Below are 22,655 nucleotides of genomic sequence, written 5' to 3'. Positions count from 1 at the left end.
TGGAAATATCCTAGTACTTAAGAAAAATACAGGCCCTGATCCGTATACATATGCTGGTAATATACGTATTACCTGATTTATGTAGGTCAAATATGACATAGGGACTCCATATGTAATGAATGACAATGGTATTTTACACATTTGCAACTCATATTTGTATCTTAGAGAACAACAGCAACAGCAAAACTGAGAACTGACAAATTCTTTTTTTTTTAATCACATTTATATTTTTTTTTCCCAGGAATTATACCTTTTTTGTGCATTTAATAATAAATTCCTTGGTTTAATCAATATTTGTATTATATACAGTACATTTTATAGAGGTACACATTATTATTTAAGACATAGGTGAATTACATGAAATAAATTCTCATTGGTGTCCTATGAGAATTCTTGTTGTTAATGTATAATTTCACCCTACACCCAATGTTTCAGGCTCAATGCTTGAAACAAATATGAAAGATGATCTGAATCACCAAGGTCTCATTAAACAAATATTAATGAAGATAATAAAATTCTGGAACTGCCCTTATAATTATCATGGAGATTTACCTGCACCCAAAAAGGCTGTAAAGTTGATAAGTTTGTGTAATAACGAAATGGCTTCATAGTGCGAGTTAGGTTTTAATGCTACCTGGAGGACAATGATAAAAAATTTATTGAAAATGTCTGTATTACTGTGCAAGTTTGATCATTTAAAATTGGTAAACTTAATTTATTTGAAAACAGTACGCAGTGCAAGAATTGTCCAGGTACAGTTAAAGTTATGTTACTGTGACATTACAGTATTTTATTGTTATATGCGAGTGTTCACTGACACTCACTAACACAATACAGAGTTGAAATTTAGTACGGCATTAAGTCCTAGTGTAAAGTAATCATATGTGAAAGCAACACGGAAGATCGTAATTTCATTCTTTAACCACTTAATGATCAATTTGTTATAATGTTTGTTACACTTTTAACAGGTTTGCATATCACTGTTTTATGAGGTTTACTAAAATCTAGTAATTGATTAATATAAAGAAGATGCAAGCACATAAATTGTTATTGGTAATCGCAATATGTCTATTGTAAAGACATATAACTGCAAGTTTTTGTTGTAGAACTTCGCAGTCTTTACTGTTTACAGTCACAACTTCAGTTTTACACACTTTAATGGAAGGAATGCTGTGTTGCTTTAATGTATGATTACTTTTGTCCAGGTATTAGATCCATGAAGTTTAACCTCAGTATAACAACTAACATCATGTTCCTACAAACATAAAACCTACAGTAATTCAGCATGCAGAATCGACATCGAATTTCATTTGATCGAAAATACGCTCTTATCCAGAGCAACAAACACGTCAAGACTACCAGCGGTGTGTCAGATACATGTTTTTAGAGGTGAATGTGACATACAGTACATGGAGCTTGACTGTTCTTACACACCATCTTAGCTGCAGTCTTAACTTTTAGTTAAAAGTACCTCAAGCTGGAAAAGAAAGCTACAACAGCTAAATCGCTAAGCCTATTTGCATGCAGCTGGACATTACGTGATTAAGCACACCAAGCATACGACACAGAGGAAAAAAGAAAACTGGCACAGTCAAGAAGCGCTACATGAGTCACACACACAAACAGCTGACATTATATGCCATTGATATACAGTACACACAATATACAGTACAACTAATGTAGACTTTCATTGTAAAAACTAATGGGTCCACAAGGGGCAGTGTGCTACAAACTGCATTAACTTTAAAGCACATGCAGTACAGGTTTGAATTAAATACAACTGTCTATCTGATTTACTTATAGCTATGTTACGATGCGAGAAAACTCTAGTCGACATAAGTTATGTCCAGTGTGTGTGATTAGCCTGGTTTCAGTGGAGCCTTTTTTATCGCTACAATATGATTCATATGAAAGTACCGGACCAAAATGTACAGTATTTGCTTTGAGAAAAAAAACTAAGGTGTTGCGACTCTACTAGTGATTATTATACAAGCGATCATTTTCCATCATATCTATGGAAGAATCTGCGCTCGTTAGGTCCCGCTTAAGGCTTTAACAATACAATTTACGTCGATTAGTGTCTTTATCCTTGGTCTTCATCACTGGCAGTGTTAGAGCGCTCCTGTAACACATGAGCAAGAGATGATGTGAGGTTATTTTTCCACCTATCAATCTCCAGTATAACTTTTCAAACAATAAAAATGTCATCTTGTGACAATAGTTGTAACACACAACTGCTGAACTGCTATAAGAATACACCCTAAAAGAAATTTGCCTATGGTATGCACTATAATTTACTATGGTGAACTGTAGTATATATCATAATATATCAGAGTATTACCATGGTACTTCATACATTTCCACAGTTGGCATTAAAGATTTATTTATTTACTTAACGTAATTTTTTCAAGTGGCACCACACTGACTCCAAAATCGTTTTTTAAATCATTTTCAAAATTTTGTAGGTTGCAAAAAAAAAAATAATAATAATCAGCCTATTTAAATATTAACCTTACAAAATAGCAATACAAATCTTATGGGAACCAATGGTTCATGATGATACTGTATTGTATGGTCCCTGGCAATTCCCATCCTTAGCAGGCATCATAGATGCCACAGTGGCTACAAAAGTTTAGCAGGTATCTAATATGGTATGTTTGTACATATATTAGATATGTTAGTACTTGCTACCGATATGGTATAGGGCAGGCAGCACTATACCAGTCCAGATGCTGAACGTTGGATACCATAGTAGAACCATATACCATTGTTTAGTACATGTACGGTATCAAATAAATACCATGGTACTGTCATAAATATCATGGTACAAGTACCACCAAACTACCATAATACCTATCCCATGGTAAAATTTCTTATGGGACATACAATATTAACAAACAAATTATAACCAAAATAGCTAAGCATATCCTAGATATTTCAATTTCCTGGGTTCAATTTCTAAAATATCTAGATTTAGATCTAGACTAAAGTATAAGGATTAAAGTTTCTAGTTAGAATTTCCTGGACTTAAATTTCTAAAGATATGAATCCTGCATTAGGTTTCTTTTTTAAAACTCCTGGTATTTAATTTCTAAGATATAATTCCTGGAATTGGGTTTCTTAAAAAAAATATATCTGGGTTTAAATTTCTAATATAAAATTCCTAAGATTAGGTTTCTAGACTAAAATCTCAGGAATTAAGTCTCGGATAGAAATTTCCTGTGTTGACATTTCTAAGCAAAAAATCTTAAATTCCTGGGATTAGGAACTTATTTTTTTTAACATTTAGTGAAAATTACTTGGGTTAAAATTTCTAGGATAAAATACCTGGGATTAGATTTCTAGACTAAATTTCCAGGTTTTAATTTCAATATACCACTTGTTTTCTTATGTGCTATGAGTTTTCCTTTAACATTAATTGAAAAAATTCTGACAGGATTTAGCTCTGCTTTGAAGCTACAAGGCTAAAGTAGCAAATAATCAATGACGTCGATCTCCACAAAAATCTTGAAATAGTGGTTGACACACTATAAACGCTAGCTTTATCTAATATTACATTTTTTTAGACAGGGTTTAAACACAGTGACTTACTGGAATCTGTAACTGTAACCAGATCTTTAATGTGCAACTGAACACTGCAACATTATGATGGTAAATTTTCTTTAATGTCTCAACATGCACATTTACAAAGGTTACCGGTAAATTGTATCGGAATACAGTGTAACCCACAAAGTCAGACTATGTAGTACAACAATGTCAACGGCAAGAACATATAGATTTCTCTTTACATGTTAGCTACATTAGCCTTGAAGTGCAAAAATATATAAGCAAACACACGTCTTGTCTAAAGTCTTGGCGAATGCGTGTGACTCACCTCCTCTCGTTCGTCCTCCGTGTCATCATCACTGACGACAGGTTTGGCTCTGGTTCGTCCTCCTCTCCTCCTGCCTTTTCCTCTTTCGGTACTGCGCTCCTTTCGGCCCAGTTTAATCTTCACCTTCACTGAACGAGCTGCCAATCATCACACATATACACAAGTCATTAATATTAATTAATATTAATTATTATTATTAATTAAGATTAATAGTAGATTTGTGCATAGGGGTGTGGTTTCTCGTGTTGTTTGCAAACTACTGAATAGCTCGTTTGAACTACTCAACGGTTCGACATACAACCTCATTTACAATGCATACTCACACTCAGACTCGGAGCCTTCATCCTGTTCCTCCTCCTCTTCTTCGCTCTCCTCGCCGTCACTCTCCTCCTCTTTCTCAATCTTTTGTCGAAGGCTGGTGAACACTGATTGCAGCACGATAGAGTCCTCGTAAATCTATAAACACACATGCATATAAAATAAGCAGTAACAACCCAAACAGATGAAAAAATGACTTGACTGACATGAGTACATATTTTAATCACTTTAAATGATGTGTGTTTGTGTGTGTGTGTGTGTGTGTGTGTGTGCGTGTGCGTGTGGATTCCCACCAATGAGCCCTCCAGGTTAAAGGTCTGAGCATTTTGACACAGCAGCATCACGTCTCTCTCCAGGTCATTCAGACTGCGATAGCGGTGGCTGCGGATACGCTCCTGCACAACACAATCTTTATATCAGCTTTCAAAACACTTTTTTGTCATCTTACTAAAGCAAATTAAGTATTTCTACAAGTTCAAATCTAATCAATTTACTCTATTTCAATGGAATTCAACTACTAAGAACACACCGTACCTTAATATTACAGAGGTACACGTTTCTTCACTTTTACTTTAGGGCATACTTTAGGACATTTCTAAGTTCATGTGATTAAGTTACTAACCAATAATACCTAAGGTTACATTTCTAGACTACTGTTCCTAGGGTTACGTTCCTACATTTTTAAATTGTCTGTGTTTAAATTTCCAAGTTAAAATTTCTAGGATTCTGTTTCCTTTTAAAATTTCCTGATCTAAAATTACAAAGATAATATTCCTGGGATAACGTTTATAGATTAAAGTTCATGGGATCAAGGTTCTAATCAAAATTTCATACTTTTTTTTTTTTTTTTACTAAAATTCGTGTCATAAGGTTTCCTAGCCTTCATTTCCAAAGATAAAATTCCTTGCAAAAGGTTTCTTTCTAAAGTTTCCTGCTTATACATTTTTTAGGATAAAATTCCCGAGATTAGGGTTCTAGACTAAAGTTCCAGGGATTGGGTATCCAGGAAAAAAATTCTTGGTTTTCCATTTCTAAGATTAAATTCCTGGCATTAGGTTTCTTTTTAAAATTCCCTGGTCTTTATTTCCAAAGTTAAAATTCCTAGAATTAAGACTAAAGATTAAACTTCCTGTGAATAAGTTTCTAGTTGAAATGCCCCATGTTTAAATACCTAAGTCAACACTTTTTAAACTTTGGTTTTTAGGTTTCTAGGCTTCTAGGCCTGAGTGGAAGGAAAGCTATTGTTTCAGATTTATAAGCAAAAAATATTAAAAATATATAAAAAAAAACAAATATATAATTTTTACATAGGATCCCAAGAAAAACAATGTTCTCCCAAATGAATGTGATGAATTAGCACTTATGTGTGTTCATATAAGCAGGCAAGTGTAGGAACCTTGATCTTGCGGAAGTCGACGGGTCTGCGGATCAGCTCGTAATACTCAGGGAGCTCTTTACGAGACGGAAGCTGGATGAAGACTTCACTCAGCTGTCGGCCATTGCTGCTGCGAGATCAGGGAGAATTTTAAAGTGGTGTACCATTAAAAGATGACTGAAATTAAAGTTTGACTAGACTTCCTGTTTACATCCCTTCAAGAAATTTGCTACCAAAAATGTTTTCAAAACTACTTATTTTTCACCAAACCATAGCTCGCAAAGCAGAGAACAGAAAGTAACCAGTTTCTCACCTCTCTTTGTATTTAATTACAGCTTCCACAATCTTCTTCATCTTTTTGGTAAGGCTGGGTGGGTTTGGGGTTATCTTCTCAGCTGGAGGTCGTCCACGCTTCTTCTGTCTCTTACTGTCCTCATCTTTGTCTCTCGCTCCACGTGTTCCTGATGTAGACGGACCAGCGTCAATGTCACGATCCCGCTTTCTCTTTCGAGTCGTCTTCTTGTGACGCACTTCCTCCTCGATCTCGTCCAGTGTGCCTTCCTCAATAGCCTACATGGAGGAAAAGGTGAGGGGAAAAACGGTGATGAACAAGGTCTTTACTTTCTAAACTCTAACAGTTATAATTGATCTTTATAACATTACAGCTACAATTGCTTCCTCCTTTTTCAGACACAGTAAACTCTGACCTTGAGCCATTGTTTCTCAGTAAGTGAATCGCTGTAGTCAACCTCCTTCCTCTGACGTGAGCCGCGACCAAACATCTTCTCCGCCTCCTCCTCACAGGTGAGTCGCTCAACCTCAGCATCGTCCTTCATGATCCACGTGGGCAACTCGTCTTCCTCCATGAGCCGAGGCCTGCGCTTCGGGTTCCGAGCCTCTTCACGACGCCGGTCCAAATCCATACGCTGCATATAAGGGATAATTTATACTGACCAATTAGAAGTTTGTGACTGCCATCTTTAGTAAAATGGACTCGATATGCAATGGGCATATAAGTAAGTATCTAGTGATGATAAAGCCTAGAGAACAGCTCATAAAGCCATGTTGAAGTTTGCTATTATTGTTTGTTGTGCTTGCATTTTTTGCAGCTAGCACTGCCACTATCATTGCTGCTAGCATTGCCTAAAAGTAGAGATATACACGGACATGTACTGTGACGTAATGACTCTCTAGCTCATGGAAAAAACAAAGACAGTTCTTAGGAGGTTTGCTCTTGAACAGGCTCTGAACCGGCACTGACACCAGACATAAACTGGCACCTGGATCACTTTGGTGGAAAAGTGGCTCCAGTTCTGAAAAATGGATCCAATGTGGAAGTACCAAAACATGCAGTTTTTTAAATGTCCACTGGGAGCTGGGTCCAAAGGTGAGTCAATCCCCATGGCCCTCTATGTTAAAATGGCCAAGCTTTCAACAGAAATAAACAAGAATGGATGATGACATGTACGGCATGAATGATGGAGCTCTATCCAATGCTAATTAGCATATTAATTAACATTAGCCACCTTAGTATTTTAACTGAGCTAGTTAGCTCATGGTAACTGAAGTAAGTAGGTATGTTCCCACCAACAGCCAGGTGATGTTTGTTCTGCCCACATGCTCGTTTAACCAGGATTTAGTCCTGCCAAGATAGCAACAAGAGCTCCAAACAGTTTAGCTTCAAAACCGCTCTATAGATAACCTATGGGTGATGTCATAGATGGTTTCCCCAGTTCTTATACAGTTAATGGCCAGAACACGCAATCTCTGCTCTGCACCTTTTCTCTAAAAGCAAATCGCAAGGCATCTGTAGTTTTTACAGTCTGTTAAAAGGCAGATATTGTCTTTTTGAAAGTCTTCTGTTGCCTTAGCGCTAAAGTGCACACATAACCCTAACTTTCTCATTCCCCTGCTATATAATACCTCTGTTTAATTTCATAAAAGACAGACAGAGCAGATTATCCATCTAAAGCAAAGATCATTTCAGTGCCAGAAAAATTTATCGAGTCATCTCTTGAACTCCTCTTTGCTCCTTTTTTATGATGTTGTACGTCTATGATATTACCAAACCTTTGGGTGAACATCAATAGAACCAAAAAAAAGAAAATGAATACCGGAGCTCTGAGACATGCTAGTTTTCACCAAGCTCAGAAGTCCAAAATTGATTTGATCTCTATGCAAAGTGAACCTTCTGAATACATAAGGGGAAGACAAACCATAAAGTGATCAAATTCCTCTTCGCTCCTTGCGATCATCTGATTCACAGTTTCATCATCTGGCACTTCGTCCTCCTCCTGAACCAATAAGGTCAGAAAAAAACGAATCAGTGAGAACTTTAATCAGAAAACTGATCATTAAGCACATAGATTAAATTGCATCGATTTACAAGTCAGCACGGACCTTCAATTTGTCAGTGTCAAAAGAAGAAAGAAAAAAAAAGAAAGAAAGATAAATTACACTGAGAGATAAAGCATAAAAATATGTGAGACCTCGTCCTGCTCCTCGTGCTCCAGGATGGCCTGCAGGAATGCGCGGCGCTCATGGCTGGATGATTTCTGGTCGAACATGCCTGCTTGGATGACCTTTTGATCAACGTTGAGCTTGTACTTGGCAGCAGCGAGGATTTTCTCTTCTACACTGTTCACCGTGCACAAGCGCAACACCCGCACCTCGTTCTGCTGCCCGATACGATGAGCTCGGTCCTGAGCCTGCAGGTCCTATAAGAGAGAACAATAATATTGCCAAAATATTCCCATAAACATTCATTTATTAATAATACAATCATACGTTATAATGTAGATTTACCCAAACATCTCATGCTGTGTTATTCAAGAAGAAAGGGCTCAGTGCTTAGACCATTGCATTACCTGGTGAGGGTTCCAGTCACTGTCAAAGATGACCACCGTGTCTGCACTCTGCAGGTTGAGGCCCAGACCCCCAGCCCTGGTGCTCAGCAGGAAGATAAAGTACTGTGATTCAGGATCATTAAATGTCTTCAGAAGCATGCCGCGATCCTCTGCCTTAGTGGTGCCTACGTATGAAACACCAGAATGAGAAGAGTTACTGCTGTAAGAGCACAGCCAGGGAAAAAACACTTTATAAACAATTTATATGTGTACAGTATATGTTTAAATCTTAATATTAAGAATATAATTACAATCTAATGATGAAAGAGCATATCCGAAGTGTTACCTATACTACACTATCACCTAGAGGTTCCTTCACATCTGGCAAAGATTATGTACAGTATATACAGTAAGTTACCATGTCATTGAGTTTCCTTTTTGAATTTTTTCGTCAGCAAAGAAACAATTAACATAACAATTAACATAAATGCATATGTGTTGTATCATTGTACTGTAATCATTTTCCATGTTTGGCTTTTTTAAACATTGGACTCAATAATTATTTGACCCCTCGCTTATTTTGTAAGTTTGTCCAATGACAAAGAAATTCAAAGTCTCAGAACAGTATCATTTTAATGGTAGGTTTATTTTAACAGTGACAGATAGCACATCAAAAGGAAAATTTAAAAAATAACTTTAAATAAAAGATAGAAACTGATTTGCATTACATTAAGAAAAATAAGTATTTGAACCCCTACTAAACATTAAGAGTTCTGGCTCCCACAGAGTGGTTAGACAGTCCTACTCAATTATTTACCCTCATTAAAGACACCTGTCTTAACTAGTCATCTGTATACTGTAAAAGACACCTGTCCACAGAATCAATCAATCAAGCAGACTTCAAACTCTCCAACATGGGAAAGACCAAAGAGCTGTCCAAGGATGTCAGAGACAAAATTGTAGACCTGCACCAGGCTGGAATGGGCTACAAAACCATTCACAAGAATCTGGGAGAGAAGGTGACAACTGTTGGTGCAATTGTTCGAAAATGGAAGGAGCACAAAATGACCATCAATCGACCAACGTCTGGGGCTCTATGCAAGATCTCATCTCGTGGGGTGTGAATGATACTGAGAAAGGTGAGAAATCATCCTCAACTACACGGGAGGAGTTAGTTAATGACCTCTGGCTAGTAGCTGGGACCACAGTCACCAAGAAAACCAATGGAAACACATTACACCGCAATGGATTAAAAGCCTGCAGTGCTCACAAGGTCCCTCTGCTCAAGAAGGCACATGTGCAGGCCCGTCTGAAGTTTGCCAATGAACACCTGAATGATTAGGGGAGTGGCATTAACTCAACTCGCAGTGTTTGGAGAAAGAAAAATGCTGCCCATGACCCCCAAAACAGTCTTATTCCGTCTTCGGACCTTAATTCAATAGAAAACCTATGGAGTATCCTGAAGTTCAAAGTTGCACAGAGACAGCCTCGAAACCTTAGTGATTTAGAGATGATCTACAAAGAAGAGTGCACCAAAATTCCTCCCAAAATGTGCGCAAACTTGGTCATCAATTACAAGAAACGTTTGACCTCTGTGCTTGCAAACAAGAGTTTTGCCACTAAGTATTAAGTCTTTTTTTGTTAGAGGGTTTAAATACTTATTTCACTCAATGAAATGCAAATCAGTTTCTATCTTTAATTTAAATTTATTTTTTTAATTTTCCTTTTGATGTGCTATCTGTCACTGTTAAAATAAACCTACCATTTAAATGAAACTGTTCTGAGACTTTTCAATTCTTTGTCATTGGACAAACTTACAAAATCAGCGAGGGGTCAAATAATCATTTCCTCCACTGTATACACATATCATTGTGTAGCTTGACTGATGATTTAATACAGAGCTATAATAAAAAGAGAAGATTAGCTAGTGAAGTGGGATTAGCTGGTGTTAATACCATCAAGACGGAGGTATTTAAAGTTGCGGTATGCGAAATAGTCCTCCATGATGGTCATCAGTGATGTCATCTGGCAGAAAAGCAGCACTTTGTGATTGGTCGCTCGAAGTTTGGGAAGAATCCGGTCCAGCACCTCAAACTTTCCAGAAGCTCGATACAGGTCAGCACTTAAACAAAAGGTAAGCACTGTAAGCACTATAAGTCACTTACAATTACTACTTCACGACATTATGTAATGCATAACGCTCTTAGACTCACCCTTGTACAATACCACCAGAGAAACCCAAGTGCTCAGAAAAGGACTCCTGTGTGTAGCATAAACATTAAAAAGGCCAATTTTAGACATTAAAATATAGAAAATATAAAGACTTTTAATGTAGACATGTTTTGAATAAACATGTGCATTAAAAAGATCACATAATGCAAAAAAAGCTACAAACTATAATAATATTTGTATGGTTTAAATGATTATTAATTGTAAAACAAATGCATTATAACAGTATTATACCTCAATCTGCTGGAACATGTAGGGATGATTGCAAATCTTTCTCAACTGCATAATAGTGTTCATGAGGGTTTTAGTGCCGCCTTTACCCTGAAACACACACACACACACACACACACAACACAACATACTGTATATGCATGGAAATACTATGTCATACCTCCAGCATTTGGATCTATATCTTATAATACTGCAGGAGGTATTTTTTTTACCCTTAATTGAAAAAGAAAATAAGCTAAAGCATGTAAATATTCTTTTGCAAAAATCAGACACTAAATTTTTTTCTGCTGGTGACTTTTATTCCTTATACCAGTTTAATTTCTTACTTAGATGCAATCATATCCTTTTATTAGGTATTTCAGAAACAAATTATCCACCCCCCAGAATCTGACCCAAACCTCTGACTACTTACCTTCTTATCTTTTTCAGATCCGTCTGTAAGCAGAACCCCTTTGGCCTGCATGTGCCTGTACAGGACCCTCTGCAGCGCTGACATGTCACACTTTATCACATATTCCACCTGCAGCAACACACGACGGACCCCGAAAGTTCAAAATTCTCGTCTGGTAGTGCACCAATCTTTAACTGTAAGCCATCTTAGACAAATCCTTATCTAGGAACCTGATCTGTGTGAACTGAACTAAACTGATAACAGAATGTATGATTTTGGATATATGTGCACGAAATAATTTTAAGACGAGTATTAATTTTAAGTATTATTATTTTTTTTATAGTAAGTTCCTTCCTCTTTTAAATATCTATCCGAATCTATGTATTTGCTTGACAAAAGATGAGGGTATGTACTGACCTTCTCAGGTAGCTGAGCTTCCACCTCTTTCTTCAGCCTACGTAAGAGGAAGGGGCGGAGCACTTTGTGCAGACGGCGAATGATCAGGATGGTTTCCTCTTCATTCAGGTCCACCTGTGCATTAGAAAAAGGAAAGGACAGGACCAAGGAATAAGTTTTCTTTATATTGGTTTAATTGTCACTTTGTCAGGATGCCAAGACATTTTAATCTAAAAGCCTTTATGTGAAATCTGTTTGCATGAATTTTGTAAGATGTTAGCTACGGGTGTTTGTTTGCAATTTTAGACAGGTATCACCAGCATAAAAACAACAAAACAATCCTACATTCAGCTATGTGGTTGTGCAAATGTAGGTGCTTTTTTTTAAAAACACAGAAAATAAAAAATGCAGACCTTCTCCCCAGTCATGGCGAAGGGGGCATTGAACCACTGTTCGAAGGTGCTGCAGCTCTTGAAGATGGTCGGCAGCAGGAAGTTGAGCAGTGCCCATAGCTCCGGCAGCTTGTTCTGCAGCGGCGTCCCCGTCAGCAAGACACGTCTTGGAGCCAGGTAGTGTGTGTTCAGCACCTGAGTCAGCTTACAGTGATGGTTCTTCATCCGGTGGCCCTCATCTACGATCATATACTTCCAGCGAATCTGGAACCATAGTGACAGTGCAGTGTCACATTCATCCTGTATTCGTGCACTTTTCCAGCACCAAATCACAATGACTACACAATATAGATACTGTCATCCTTGGATCCTGTAATAGTCAACTGCACTTACGGAGGAGATGCTTTTTAAGAATGAGGCTGATAAGGAACATGACTTGAGCACTAATTAGGCATAAGTACATTAACCAAACCAACTGTATTTACATTGTATTTCCTGAACAATCTAATTAAAATAAATCTAACTCTGAATGAGTAAGGGTGGAATAAAAAATGAAGGAGTCGTACAAAACCATATTTGGCCACTCGATTAGATTTTTTATTTACCGTACATTACAAAGAGGTAGCTCAAAAAACATTTTAACGAAGGTTGTATATCTGTAAATGACGATTCCAGCCCAATGCAGTCATTCCCCTGAACGTTCAGCGAGTAGATCACCTCATCAGAGAAAAATCAATGAGTAACTTGCCATCAGCTTGTGGATTAAACGATTACCAACATTCCCGGAGTGTGAGAGAGAAATAAACCATTGGCTGAGTTGTGATCATGTGACACTCGGCAGACAAAGCGCATACGTACTACATATATACTACTATATCAAGACCTTGCTCGTTTAACAAGTTAAAATTTATTAAAACGCTACTCGCAATCCAAGGTTTAACTGTAGTATTAGTTCTCATAACTGTGTTCTGTTATTCTAGCCAATCAAAAGTCTCGGTTTGACTTTCATTTCATATATCTAGTTATACATTACTTAAAAGTCTGTATAGCCTATTAGAAGTTATACAGTATGAGGAATCATATATGTCTCTTTTACCTTTGCCAGCACTTGCTTGTCTTTAATGATGTACTCATAGGTGGTAAGAAGAACGTTGAACTTGCCACTGCGGAGCTGAGGAACAAATGCCCGCCTGGCTGCAGGAGACCCCTGAGCATAATATTAGATTTCCATGATTAAAAACACGGCTTGTGTCCAGCTGTTTGTGTATACTGTATGAATGCTGAGATGAAGGTCCAGCTCACCTTGTATGAAACTTTCACGACGGATGGGGCCCATTTGTCGAACTCGTAGACCCAGTTAGAAAGAGTTCTGTTTAAACCAAGACATATTTTACAATCAAGCAAGAAATTGAAACAAACCGAAGTTGTTATAAGCACTGTGTCACTCACGAGAGCGGAACAATGATGAGATAGGGTCCGTTGAGGCGTTTGTACTCCATGAGGTAGGTGATGAGAGCGATGGTCTGGATGGTTTTTCCTAAACCCATCTCATCAGCTAGGATTCCATTCAGATTATTGTTGTACAGGGACACAAGCCACTCCAAACCTTTGATCTTTTAGGAAGAAGAATTAAAATTGAAAGCGTCAAAGCTTGTGATTCATTTAAAATCCTTAATGTGTTAAATTGTTTTAACTAAAAAATATATAAAAATTCCTCACACTTCCTCAATCTCATGCAGGGCACATCAGAACCGAACAGAACGTCAGAACAGTTTTAGTATCAGGGCCTATTTTTCTAAGCTGGTTCTGCGGTTCTAATCTGTTCGACTTCTGGTTCTATATCAAATCAGATCGACTTATACATGTGTGTATATATAATGCGAAAACAATGGGTGTGTTAATGCGTTAATTTCACAACATAAAGATTGGTGTTAAAAAATATTTCTTTACTGACAGCCCTAGTACAAACACATGGAAATATTCATGCATTCATTCATTTATCTTGTATACTGCTTATCCTACAGGGTTGCAGGGAGTCTGGAACCAATCCCAGAAAGCTTTGGGAACAAGGTGAAAATCATCACAGTCATTCACACTACGGGGAATTTAGGGACACCAATTAGCCTAATCTGCATGTCTGCATGATTGTGGAAGGAAACCGGAGTACCTGGAAGAAACCCACCAAGCAAACAGTTTCACCATAAAAAAATATATATATTAATAGGACTTGCCAGGGACCATCTGATACAACATTATCATGATACCTAGGTGCTGATTCGATTTGTATTGCGATTCTGTAAGTATCACAATTTTATAAATATCCTGATTCCATTTTTTTTTTTTGTGACTTATTAACACTACAAGCAAACTAAGAACGCCAACTAGTCATTGGACTGTGGGAAGAAACCGGAGTACCCGGAGGAAACCCACCAAGCACGGGGAGAACATGCAAACTACGTGCACAAGTAGGCGGGAATCAACCCTTGCCGGGAGTCAAACCCGGACTCTGGAGGTGCAAGCTGACAGTGCTAACCACTAAGCAGATAAAATTACAGCTGTAGGTAAATATCCAATAATTGTTACTTAATACACGTTACATCCGTATTATGCACGGAGATAGATAGTGATCATTATCCAGTTTCATTCCTAGTTTCCTGAAATCATTCCTGAAAAAAAAAAAAACCTGAAAGTAATTGACAGTTTTTTTTTTACCTGATACTGTTTGAGCTGCCCGTTGATCAACAAGGACGACTGTCTGTCCACCTTTTCGGTGACTGCGTGAGCCACTGCGTAGTACGACTGCAGGCCGCGTGCGAACGCAGCGCCACCGTACTCGTCATCTACATCCTGCTTAGCATGCCTACGATACAAACCAACACATGAACACACATACACACACCTGATTTAAGGCTGATCATTACACACAATTACACTCAAATCATCCAAGTGCTTTCTATACAGATCACTCCCGTCTTAGGGATTCTTACTCAATAATGTGTCGAGCGTCCACTTCTGAGACATCTTCACTGTCAGGATCTGGAATCTTCTTCTTCTCCTCTACAGGAGCCTGGGATGGCTGGGGCTGCTCTTCTTCCTCCTCCTTCATTTAGGAATAAAATGTAAAAAATTAACATTGGATCTAACCATGTTATAGGTGTGTGTTGTACCTAAATAGGTTTTTTCGGTATGAAATTAAGGGTGTTATTATAATATTTTCCACAAATGAAACTTTTCTATTTAATGTATTTATGTGACGGGACATTCGGGTCAAACTGAGACATTTAATTGTGCAAAATAAGCTGCTCCAAAGGCCTTAAAGCTGGCCTCCCAGGAACTCCTTTAATGCCACAAACATATGGAAATGACATGGAGCGAGGTCAGGACTGTATGGGAGATGAGGCAATAACTCACAGCTAAGTTCCTGTAATGTGTAAGTGGTGTTAATGAATGATTATGTGTACAGTTCCCACAGTTCCCATAGGAGTCTCATCATTGTACTACACTTAATTAAAAGTCAATAGTTTTTACGCCTTCATTAATAAGAAATTTCATCAAGTCCCGGTTTGACTCGAACAGCGTAAATTAAAAATGTATGTGTAAAAGTGCACTTGTATTTTGTTCTTTTTTTTCCTTGTAAAAGAATTTCATAATGCACCACAGGCAGTATTACCTCGTCCTCGTCTGAGCCTGTGTCCTCGCTGTCTGATCTCGGCGCCACCTCGTATCTGCACACATGAAGAGAGCAACCTTTCAGAACACAGCTTGATAAACCCAGCTGTGTTTTTCAGCGTATCAGACGCTCACCCAGGGTTCATCTCCAGCCAGGTATCCAGCTGTCCCGCTCTGGGAGCGTCCCCTCCGCTCAGGATCTTCCCGCTGTCCACGTGGATCACCTTCACAGGCAGGTCGCTCATCTGACTCGTCTCGTCCAGGGGCTACGAGAGGAAAAAAAAAGGTTGACCGCACACGTGCTGACGAGCCGATCAGGAAATCTTACACGTGTGCTCTTATTTAGTAATTAAACATTATAAGCTGTAAAACACATCTTTTAACTACCTCTCCGTCTGGCCCCAAAGCCAGTGGCTGCCCCTCAGCGTTCTCCAGCTTCTTCTTCTTTTTCTTCTTCTTCTTCTTCTCCTTCAGAGCCTGGGCCGCCTTGTGAGCCCGAACCAGCTCGGTCAGGTTGGCCACGTACTCGTCGGTCTGCTGCAGCAGGTAGGCCAGACGCTTATCCTTCTTCTGATCGATCAGCTTTCTATAACCCTCTTCATCCTCTGCCTGAGAGTGAAGAAGAAAAAGAAGTTTGAGCAATATAAATATTAGCGCTACGTTTTTGACTGTACGATCTACTCTGGGTGGGTGTGAAACGGTGTGCATTTTTCTCCTTACCATCAATCTCCTCATTCTCTCCTTCTCGATGCGTTCATTTTCTTTCTTCTGCTCTCGCTCCGTGTTGGCGTGGTACGTGGCCACAGCTTTGGTCAGCTTCTGGATTTTCCCAGTGATGGAGCGATGGTACTCCTTAAAGTCTTTGGCATGCTGGAGGATGCTGTTCAGATATTCCTGAAAAAAAAAAAAAACAGAAAGAAATCATTAAATGGAACTGTGTATATATTAGAAAAACACAAGAGAGACATTTTGCCGAAGCATGCACTAGCCAACTGCACTAGCCAAGTTGAAAAGCAGATAACGGACATCCGAGACACACTCTACCATTCGAAAGATTTTTATTTAACATTTGTTAAATGATATTGTTTGATAAATTTCGTTATTCCAACACGTGTATGATACAATTATTTTAAAATAATATTTTAATTGATTGACAGCACTAATATATAATATGCAAGTGGCCTACGGTTACCTATGTCCTATTAAAGCTATAGTAATACAGGAATAACGCGTTCATTGCGTCCGTGTTGCATGCTCACCTGGTGTTTCTGCCGTCGTTTGCGTTCCTGTTCGATCTTCTGCTGTTTCTCCAGTTTCTCAGTAATGCGAGCCTCTCGCAGTGATTGTCTCTTACTGCGCTTATAAGCCTTGGCATCCAGCGCCGTCTCGAGAGCCGCATCACGCCTCATACACACCACCACCTCTTGACGCAGCTACACGGCATACGAAATTCAAAATTAATTTCTAATACACACAACACAAACAATGAGCTACCTAAGGCTAATACCTGTCTCTGAAAGTTGAGCAGTCGGAGTGCTTTGAGCTCGATGGTGGCTTTTGTGCGCAGGTCTCCGGCGAGTGAACCCGGAAGATTCTCTAGCTCCTGGATACGGTGTGTTATGCGGGCTTCAAGCCTGATTCAATAAAACATCATGAAAAAATAGAGTATGTGTTGTGATGTGAGATATTAATGTGACATTATGAGATATAATAGAAAAGGCTGTCCTGTACCTGTACTCTCTTTCCTGCAGGATCTCTACAGGGTCCAGGCCGCATGGTTTCTGCATGGGAGTGATGCGGTTGTGTTTCTGATGCAGCGGGATGGTGGGGGCCGGCTGAGCCGAGTGCCCCGGGTGTCCAGGAGACTGAGTCTGAGGGGGCATGACTGGGGAGGCGGCAGGGGGCACAGAGGGGGGGACCGGAGACGGACGGCCTGTGGGTTGCGGTGGAATCAGCTTCTGTGGGGCGTTGGAAGGTGTGGCGGCGTTCACCATGGGACCTGAAAAGTATTTCAAAGACATTTTTTTCTGTGAAGTTAAAAAAGGAGTTTTTAATAAGTAATGAATATAATTACATAGACGATTAAAATAGCTATGTTGTTAAACGAAAAGGTGTCTCACCCTCAGGCCAGGTTTTTGGCGGCCCATTGGCAGGAGGAACAGCATTTGGTCCAGACGGGGGCACGGTGGGACCACTTAACACTGCGGAGCACCCAGAACACACTGAACCTTTACTTAAGTTACCACAGAGAACTGAAGTTAACTGAAATGCTCAGGCCAGTACAACATTGTGTTGTAACGCCCCCCCCCAGTATATCTGAAATATTCAACTTAAAAAAATGTATAACTAATCACCCATCATATTACGACTTACACTAGACGTTGCGTTTAAGTCAAACTGGGACTTTCTCATGGATCAAGGCATAAAAACATTACTCATTTACAGGACACTACAAATAGATAGTTTTTAATCTCATAACTGTGTTCTATTATTCTGCACAATCAAAAGTCCCGGGTTGACTTGAACACCCCTTGTATTAAACTTTGAACTGATAGGGACTTAATTGGGTTGTATGTCATAACATACTGTAATAAGAGTCCACATGTTATTAGTGGAAGCAAAAACAAGATAGTTAGCAAAATTATTTGCAAAAACATTTTATGCATAAGTTTTCACCCCTATTGCTTGTGAAACTAGATACCCTAAAACACCAAAAAAAATGAAGCATGGTGGAGGTAGCATCGTGTTTTTGAGATGCTTTTATTAGCAGTGAATATGATACTGGTTAGGGTTTAAATGGTTCATTGGTTGTAAATGGTTGTAAAAAAGCAAGCTCAATCCTTACCCAGAGTCATTATTTTAACCCTGGCACATTCAGATTCAAACATTTTTAGTATTACATCATAAAGAACTCTGCTCACCATGCCCTCGACTGTAGTTGGGTCCCAGAGGTCCAGGACCTGTACCTGGCCCTCCTCCACCACCAGGGGGCAGACTTGGCATGGCTTGGCCTTGCTGCATGCCGGGCATGGGCCTCTTACCCTGTACTGCCATCTGTAGGTGGTCAGGAAGAGGCTGTCCACGTGCCAGCATCTTGTAGGCCATGATTTGTGCCCTAAGCTGGTGCAGCTGGTTTTGGTTAAAAGGTGTCGGGTTGGCGGAGGATCCGGCTGTGTTGCTCTGAGCCCCAGATCGGTTCGGTTGGGAGTCAGCGCCCTCAAGTGGACTGGAGGAGGTGCATGAAGTGGAAAGGAGAGGACCAGAGGTGGGAGGAGCGCCGGCTGGAAGAGGACTGGAGACGTGATCCGAGGAGCCCAGTGGAGAGGGGTAGCCTTCGGAAGCAGGGGGATGAAACTATTATTATAGTTTTTATGTAACTATTATTATAGTTTTTATTTAACTATTATTATAGTTTTTATGTAACTATTATTATGGTTTTTATGTTTTACTTTATTAGCAGATTATTAGATAGATAGATAGATAGATAGATAGATAGATAGACAGATAGATAGATAGATTATTGATCCCAAAGGAAATGTTGGTCTGACATGTTTAGTGTTCATTTATCTTTATTCAGTAATTAACAAATACTAAAATATGTCATCTTAAAAGACATCATCTCACATAAATATATCATTTTTTTCCACCTTGGGAGTGTTGGTCCATGGGACTGGGTGGAGGTCCCATACCAGCATGTGCGCCTCCTCTTGCGGACACACTTTTCATCTGACCAAAGCGAGAGTCCTCTCCTACGTTCTTATCATGCAGACCCTCCAGAGACTGGACAAACCCACAGACACACACACACATGAGAACATTCATTGCACACAATTTTTAACATCCTACATAATATATCCAGCTCCATATTTCACCAACGTTAATGTAAATATTGTATCGGATGTACTGTGGTCTTACTTTGTGCATGGGGTGCATACTGTCTTGCTGTGTGTATCCAGTCGCTCCCTGCTGAGGGACAGCATGACCAGATGTAGTGGAGGGTCCTGGGCTTGGGCCCATCATTCCATGGGAGGAACCAGGTGAGGGTCCAGGCCCCATCATTGAACCAGGAGAAGGCCCGGGACCAGGCGAAGGGCCTAATGGAGGGTCTGGGGTGGACATCCCTTTGCTTCCTCCTGTGTATATGATAGTGTCAAATCCCATGTCGGTCTGGTTTGTTTAGGAGATAGTTCTGCCACCATTTTACCCAGAAGCTAATACATTACTTTTACGTAAGGGATGTGAGGCTAATGTAGGATCATTGCATGCCAAGATTGCCAACCTTGGTAATACCTGATTAACACATTTTTTACCTCTAGTTATAGGATAGGTTTAAATCTTAATAGAAATACTACAGTATATGTGGGAAACAAATCTATTATTATTATTATCTAAATCACATCCATCAAATTATTTCAGTAATTATTACAATATTCCAATTTTCCGTTTGATCCACCTATCTAGATCCAAGTAATCTGCTTTTGCTATTCAACAACAAAAAACATTGTTGTGAATTTTCTTTTTTATTAATAACTAGAGTATACCCGTGGCTCCGTCTTCGTGCTACCATTACCTGCGAATAGAGGGTGCAGGCAACTCGCTGCCCTCCTGAGGCTGCTCCAGTGGTTCAGCAGCAGTCACAATGCCTGACAGTATGACATAAAAGCTGATGATGGCGCTGCCTACCGTTAAATGAAGTGTCTATGACACGCCTACAATGAAACTACCTGTGCAAACACACTATCAACACCCGCCGCGGATTCATGTTCTCAATTTAGACAGTTGGTGAGGAACACTTGTGACACGTTCACATTATGACAAATTTTCAGTACCTGGCCCAAAAAAGTCACCATTTCAGACGGTGAAATTATTGGACAACTAAGAAACAAGAAAACAACTCAGGATATTTGTCATTACTTAAACACATTAAACCTGAAACCTGAAAGGATAGTGCTGAAACGCCAGGTTTGTGGAAAAAAAATGTGATCAGAAAGAAATGATAAATGACCAGGTTATCTCATCTATGGAGTTTTTCGTCCGAACTGGCACAGGCATATTCCAGCCTTCAAATTGTGAAAGAGTGATTCTGGGAGCATAAAGAATCATTCTGAGACATGAACTGGACACCACACTGTATGCTATATAAGAGCTTGAGATGAATGAATGAAATCTAAGAATGTGCGACTTTTTTTTTACCAGGTAGTGCATTTTCAATCTACAATTAGGGTATCAGGTTTGCTCTTTTATCACAATATCATTGGGAGAATTGGAAAAAAATTATTCTTTTCCTAATCTTCAGAAAATTTGTGTCAAACATGCAACCTGGGGAATATTCCAAATATTTCCTGAGAGTGAATGTGTTCAGGCAACATCCTGCCATTATTTTAGTATCACCCCTGTGCTGAGAACACAAATAAAACCTGGTTAGTGCTATTTATTGATGTAATTGCATGTACATGTTAATTAACAATATGTAAACTGCTAATAGAGATTTGATGTATCTTATGAACTGAAAACCTAACAAATATTAATCTAATATATATTACCATGATCCATTCATCCATCCGTCATTTTTTACAACCGTGGTAAAACCTTCGATCAACATTCCTACACTACAGACGATTTGGGAACGTGGGATTGTGGGAGGAACCTGGAATACCAGGAGGAAGCCCACCAAGCACTGGGAGAACATGCAAACTTAATGCACACAGACCGATTCGATTAAAGGCGGGAATCGAACCCAAACCCTGAAGGTGCAAGGCGACAGTGATAACCACTAAGCCACTGATAAACATGATGGTATAAATATAAACAAATTTATATCATTTAATTCAAATAAAAGGGCACCGCCTTACAACACGGTTCGACCCTGCGCTCGGATAAGAGTATGTACGTCTACACGTGTTCTCCCTGTGTTGGTTTCGCCTGGGTTCTCAACTTTCCTCCAACCTTAAAAATACATGCTAGTAGGTGGACCGGTTATAATAAATTGTCCCAGGTTTAAATGTGTGTGTGTGTGTGTGGTGCCCAGTGATGGAGGTTTGTGCCCTGTATTCCAGGAATCGGCTTTACTGGCATGATGCTGGCTAATATAAAGCGGTTACTGAATATAAAGGAATGAGTAGATGGGTGGATGTATTGATGGATGAATGAATGAATGAATAAATATATATTTAAAATCATAAGGTTTTTGTAAATGCATTGATTTAAAAAAAATAATGCAATTAAGATGCAACATCAGGAATGGCAGGTGATAATGATGATGATGGTGATGATGATGATGGTGATGATGATGATGATGGGTGTTGCAGCTGGATTTTAAAGGCGTGGGATGTTTGCAGCTGGATGAACAAAAAAAAAAATCCTGAGAGCCATAAAGGATAAGCAGAGCTGATTAGACATGCATAAGACGGATGTCTGCTCAGGTTTCCCACCGAGCAGGAGGACGCAAACACAGCGCTTGCTGAAAGAAGATCGGGGTTTAACAGAGAAAATGTCTTCCACCTTGTCCTTTCTCGGCTCGGCATAAAATGGCCAAAGAAGAAGACAAGCCCCGGTGTCGTCCCTTCGTCCTGAAAGACGGCGGATGGATATTTATGTAAAACAGACCAGACTTACCGGCGAAATCCTAAGTGGAAGTTTAAGAGCGGTCGAGCTCTGGCTGTTGCATGGCTCAAGCAGATGACGGCTTTCGCTGTAATTACCGGAAAGCTTCCTGAGCAGCGATGAGCGAGTCGCGAGTGAACCGACTCCTTTGTGAACGATTCTTTTTTGAGGAGTTGGTTCTTTTTCCAAGCGCAGAACTTCCCTGCATACTTGAAGAAAAAAAAGAAATGTGTGCACTTATATAGTTTTTACAATTAAAATCTCAACATTGAACAGATATTTGTTTGTTTGTTGTTGTTTACTGAACTGACTCCATGGTACAACAACACTG

The 22,655-nt window shown here is 39.3% G+C and overlaps 1 protein-coding gene across 3 annotated transcripts; it reads right to left on the bottom strand.

The window, feature by feature from the left end:
- Nucleotides 1-422: 422 nt before the first annotated feature.
- Nucleotides 423-22,424, bottom strand: LOC128526489 (transcription activator BRG1). Of its 3 annotated transcripts, none has more exons than XM_053498384.1 (33): nucleotides 20,292-20,353; nucleotides 19,637-19,854; nucleotides 19,369-19,501; nucleotides 18,643-19,053; nucleotides 17,842-17,922; nucleotides 17,453-17,720; nucleotides 17,229-17,355; nucleotides 16,981-17,154; nucleotides 16,442-16,615; nucleotides 16,109-16,330; nucleotides 15,857-15,987; nucleotides 15,723-15,777; nucleotides 15,040-15,152; nucleotides 14,765-14,912; nucleotides 13,502-13,665; nucleotides 13,355-13,421; nucleotides 13,149-13,259; nucleotides 12,074-12,316; nucleotides 11,682-11,795; nucleotides 11,286-11,393; nucleotides 10,877-10,963; nucleotides 10,627-10,673; nucleotides 10,369-10,535; nucleotides 8,435-8,598; nucleotides 8,057-8,284; nucleotides 7,784-7,861; nucleotides 6,275-6,493; nucleotides 5,881-6,137; nucleotides 5,589-5,694; nucleotides 4,486-4,587; nucleotides 4,198-4,330; nucleotides 3,875-4,011; nucleotides 423-2,122 (listed from the first exon to the last, which is right to left on the bottom strand). In XM_053498384.1, exons 2-33 carry the CDS (start codon nucleotides 19,838-19,840, stop codon nucleotides 2,084-2,086), a joined length of 4,812 nt encoding a protein of 1,603 aa, XP_053354359.1. In that variant the 5' UTR covers nucleotides 19,841-19,854; nucleotides 20,292-20,353; the 3' UTR covers nucleotides 423-2,083. The 3 variants fall into 3 exon arrangements, with proteins under 3 accessions (XP_053354359.1, XP_053354357.1, XP_053354358.1); XM_053498382.1 differs by having other exon boundaries at nucleotides 424-2,122; nucleotides 5,589-5,697; XM_053498383.1 differs by lacking the exon at nucleotides 20,292-20,353 and adding an exon at nucleotides 22,337-22,424 and having other exon boundaries at nucleotides 425-2,122; nucleotides 5,589-5,697.
- Between the last annotated feature and the right edge of the window lie 231 nt (nucleotides 22,425-22,655).

This window comes from Clarias gariepinus, chromosome 6 (genome assembly GCF_024256425.1).
Source record: "Clarias gariepinus isolate MV-2021 ecotype Netherlands chromosome 6, CGAR_prim_01v2, whole genome shotgun sequence".
Taxonomy (NCBI): domain Eukaryota; kingdom Metazoa; phylum Chordata; class Actinopteri; order Siluriformes; family Clariidae; genus Clarias; species Clarias gariepinus.
Note: the sequence above shows the minus strand (reverse complement) of the source record. Positions and strands in the feature narration are given on the sequence as shown.

What these genes read in the sequence shown, in the direction of transcription:
- LOC128526489 (XM_053498383.1), bottom strand. Translation starts at nt 19,840, where the DNA reads ATGTCCACCCCAGACCCTCCATTAGGCCCTTCGCCTGGTCCCGGGCCT. An exon ending in AGCACGAGGAGCAGGACGAG is followed by an intron (nt 7,862 to 8,056) that starts GTCTCACATATT and finishes TTATTGGTTCAG; the next exon opens with GAGGAGGACGAAGTGCCAGA. An exon ending in TGAAGGCTCCGAGTCTGAGT is followed by an intron (nt 4,012 to 4,197) that starts GTGAGTATGCAT and finishes GATGATTGGCAG; the next exon opens with CTCGTTCAGTGAAGGTGAAG.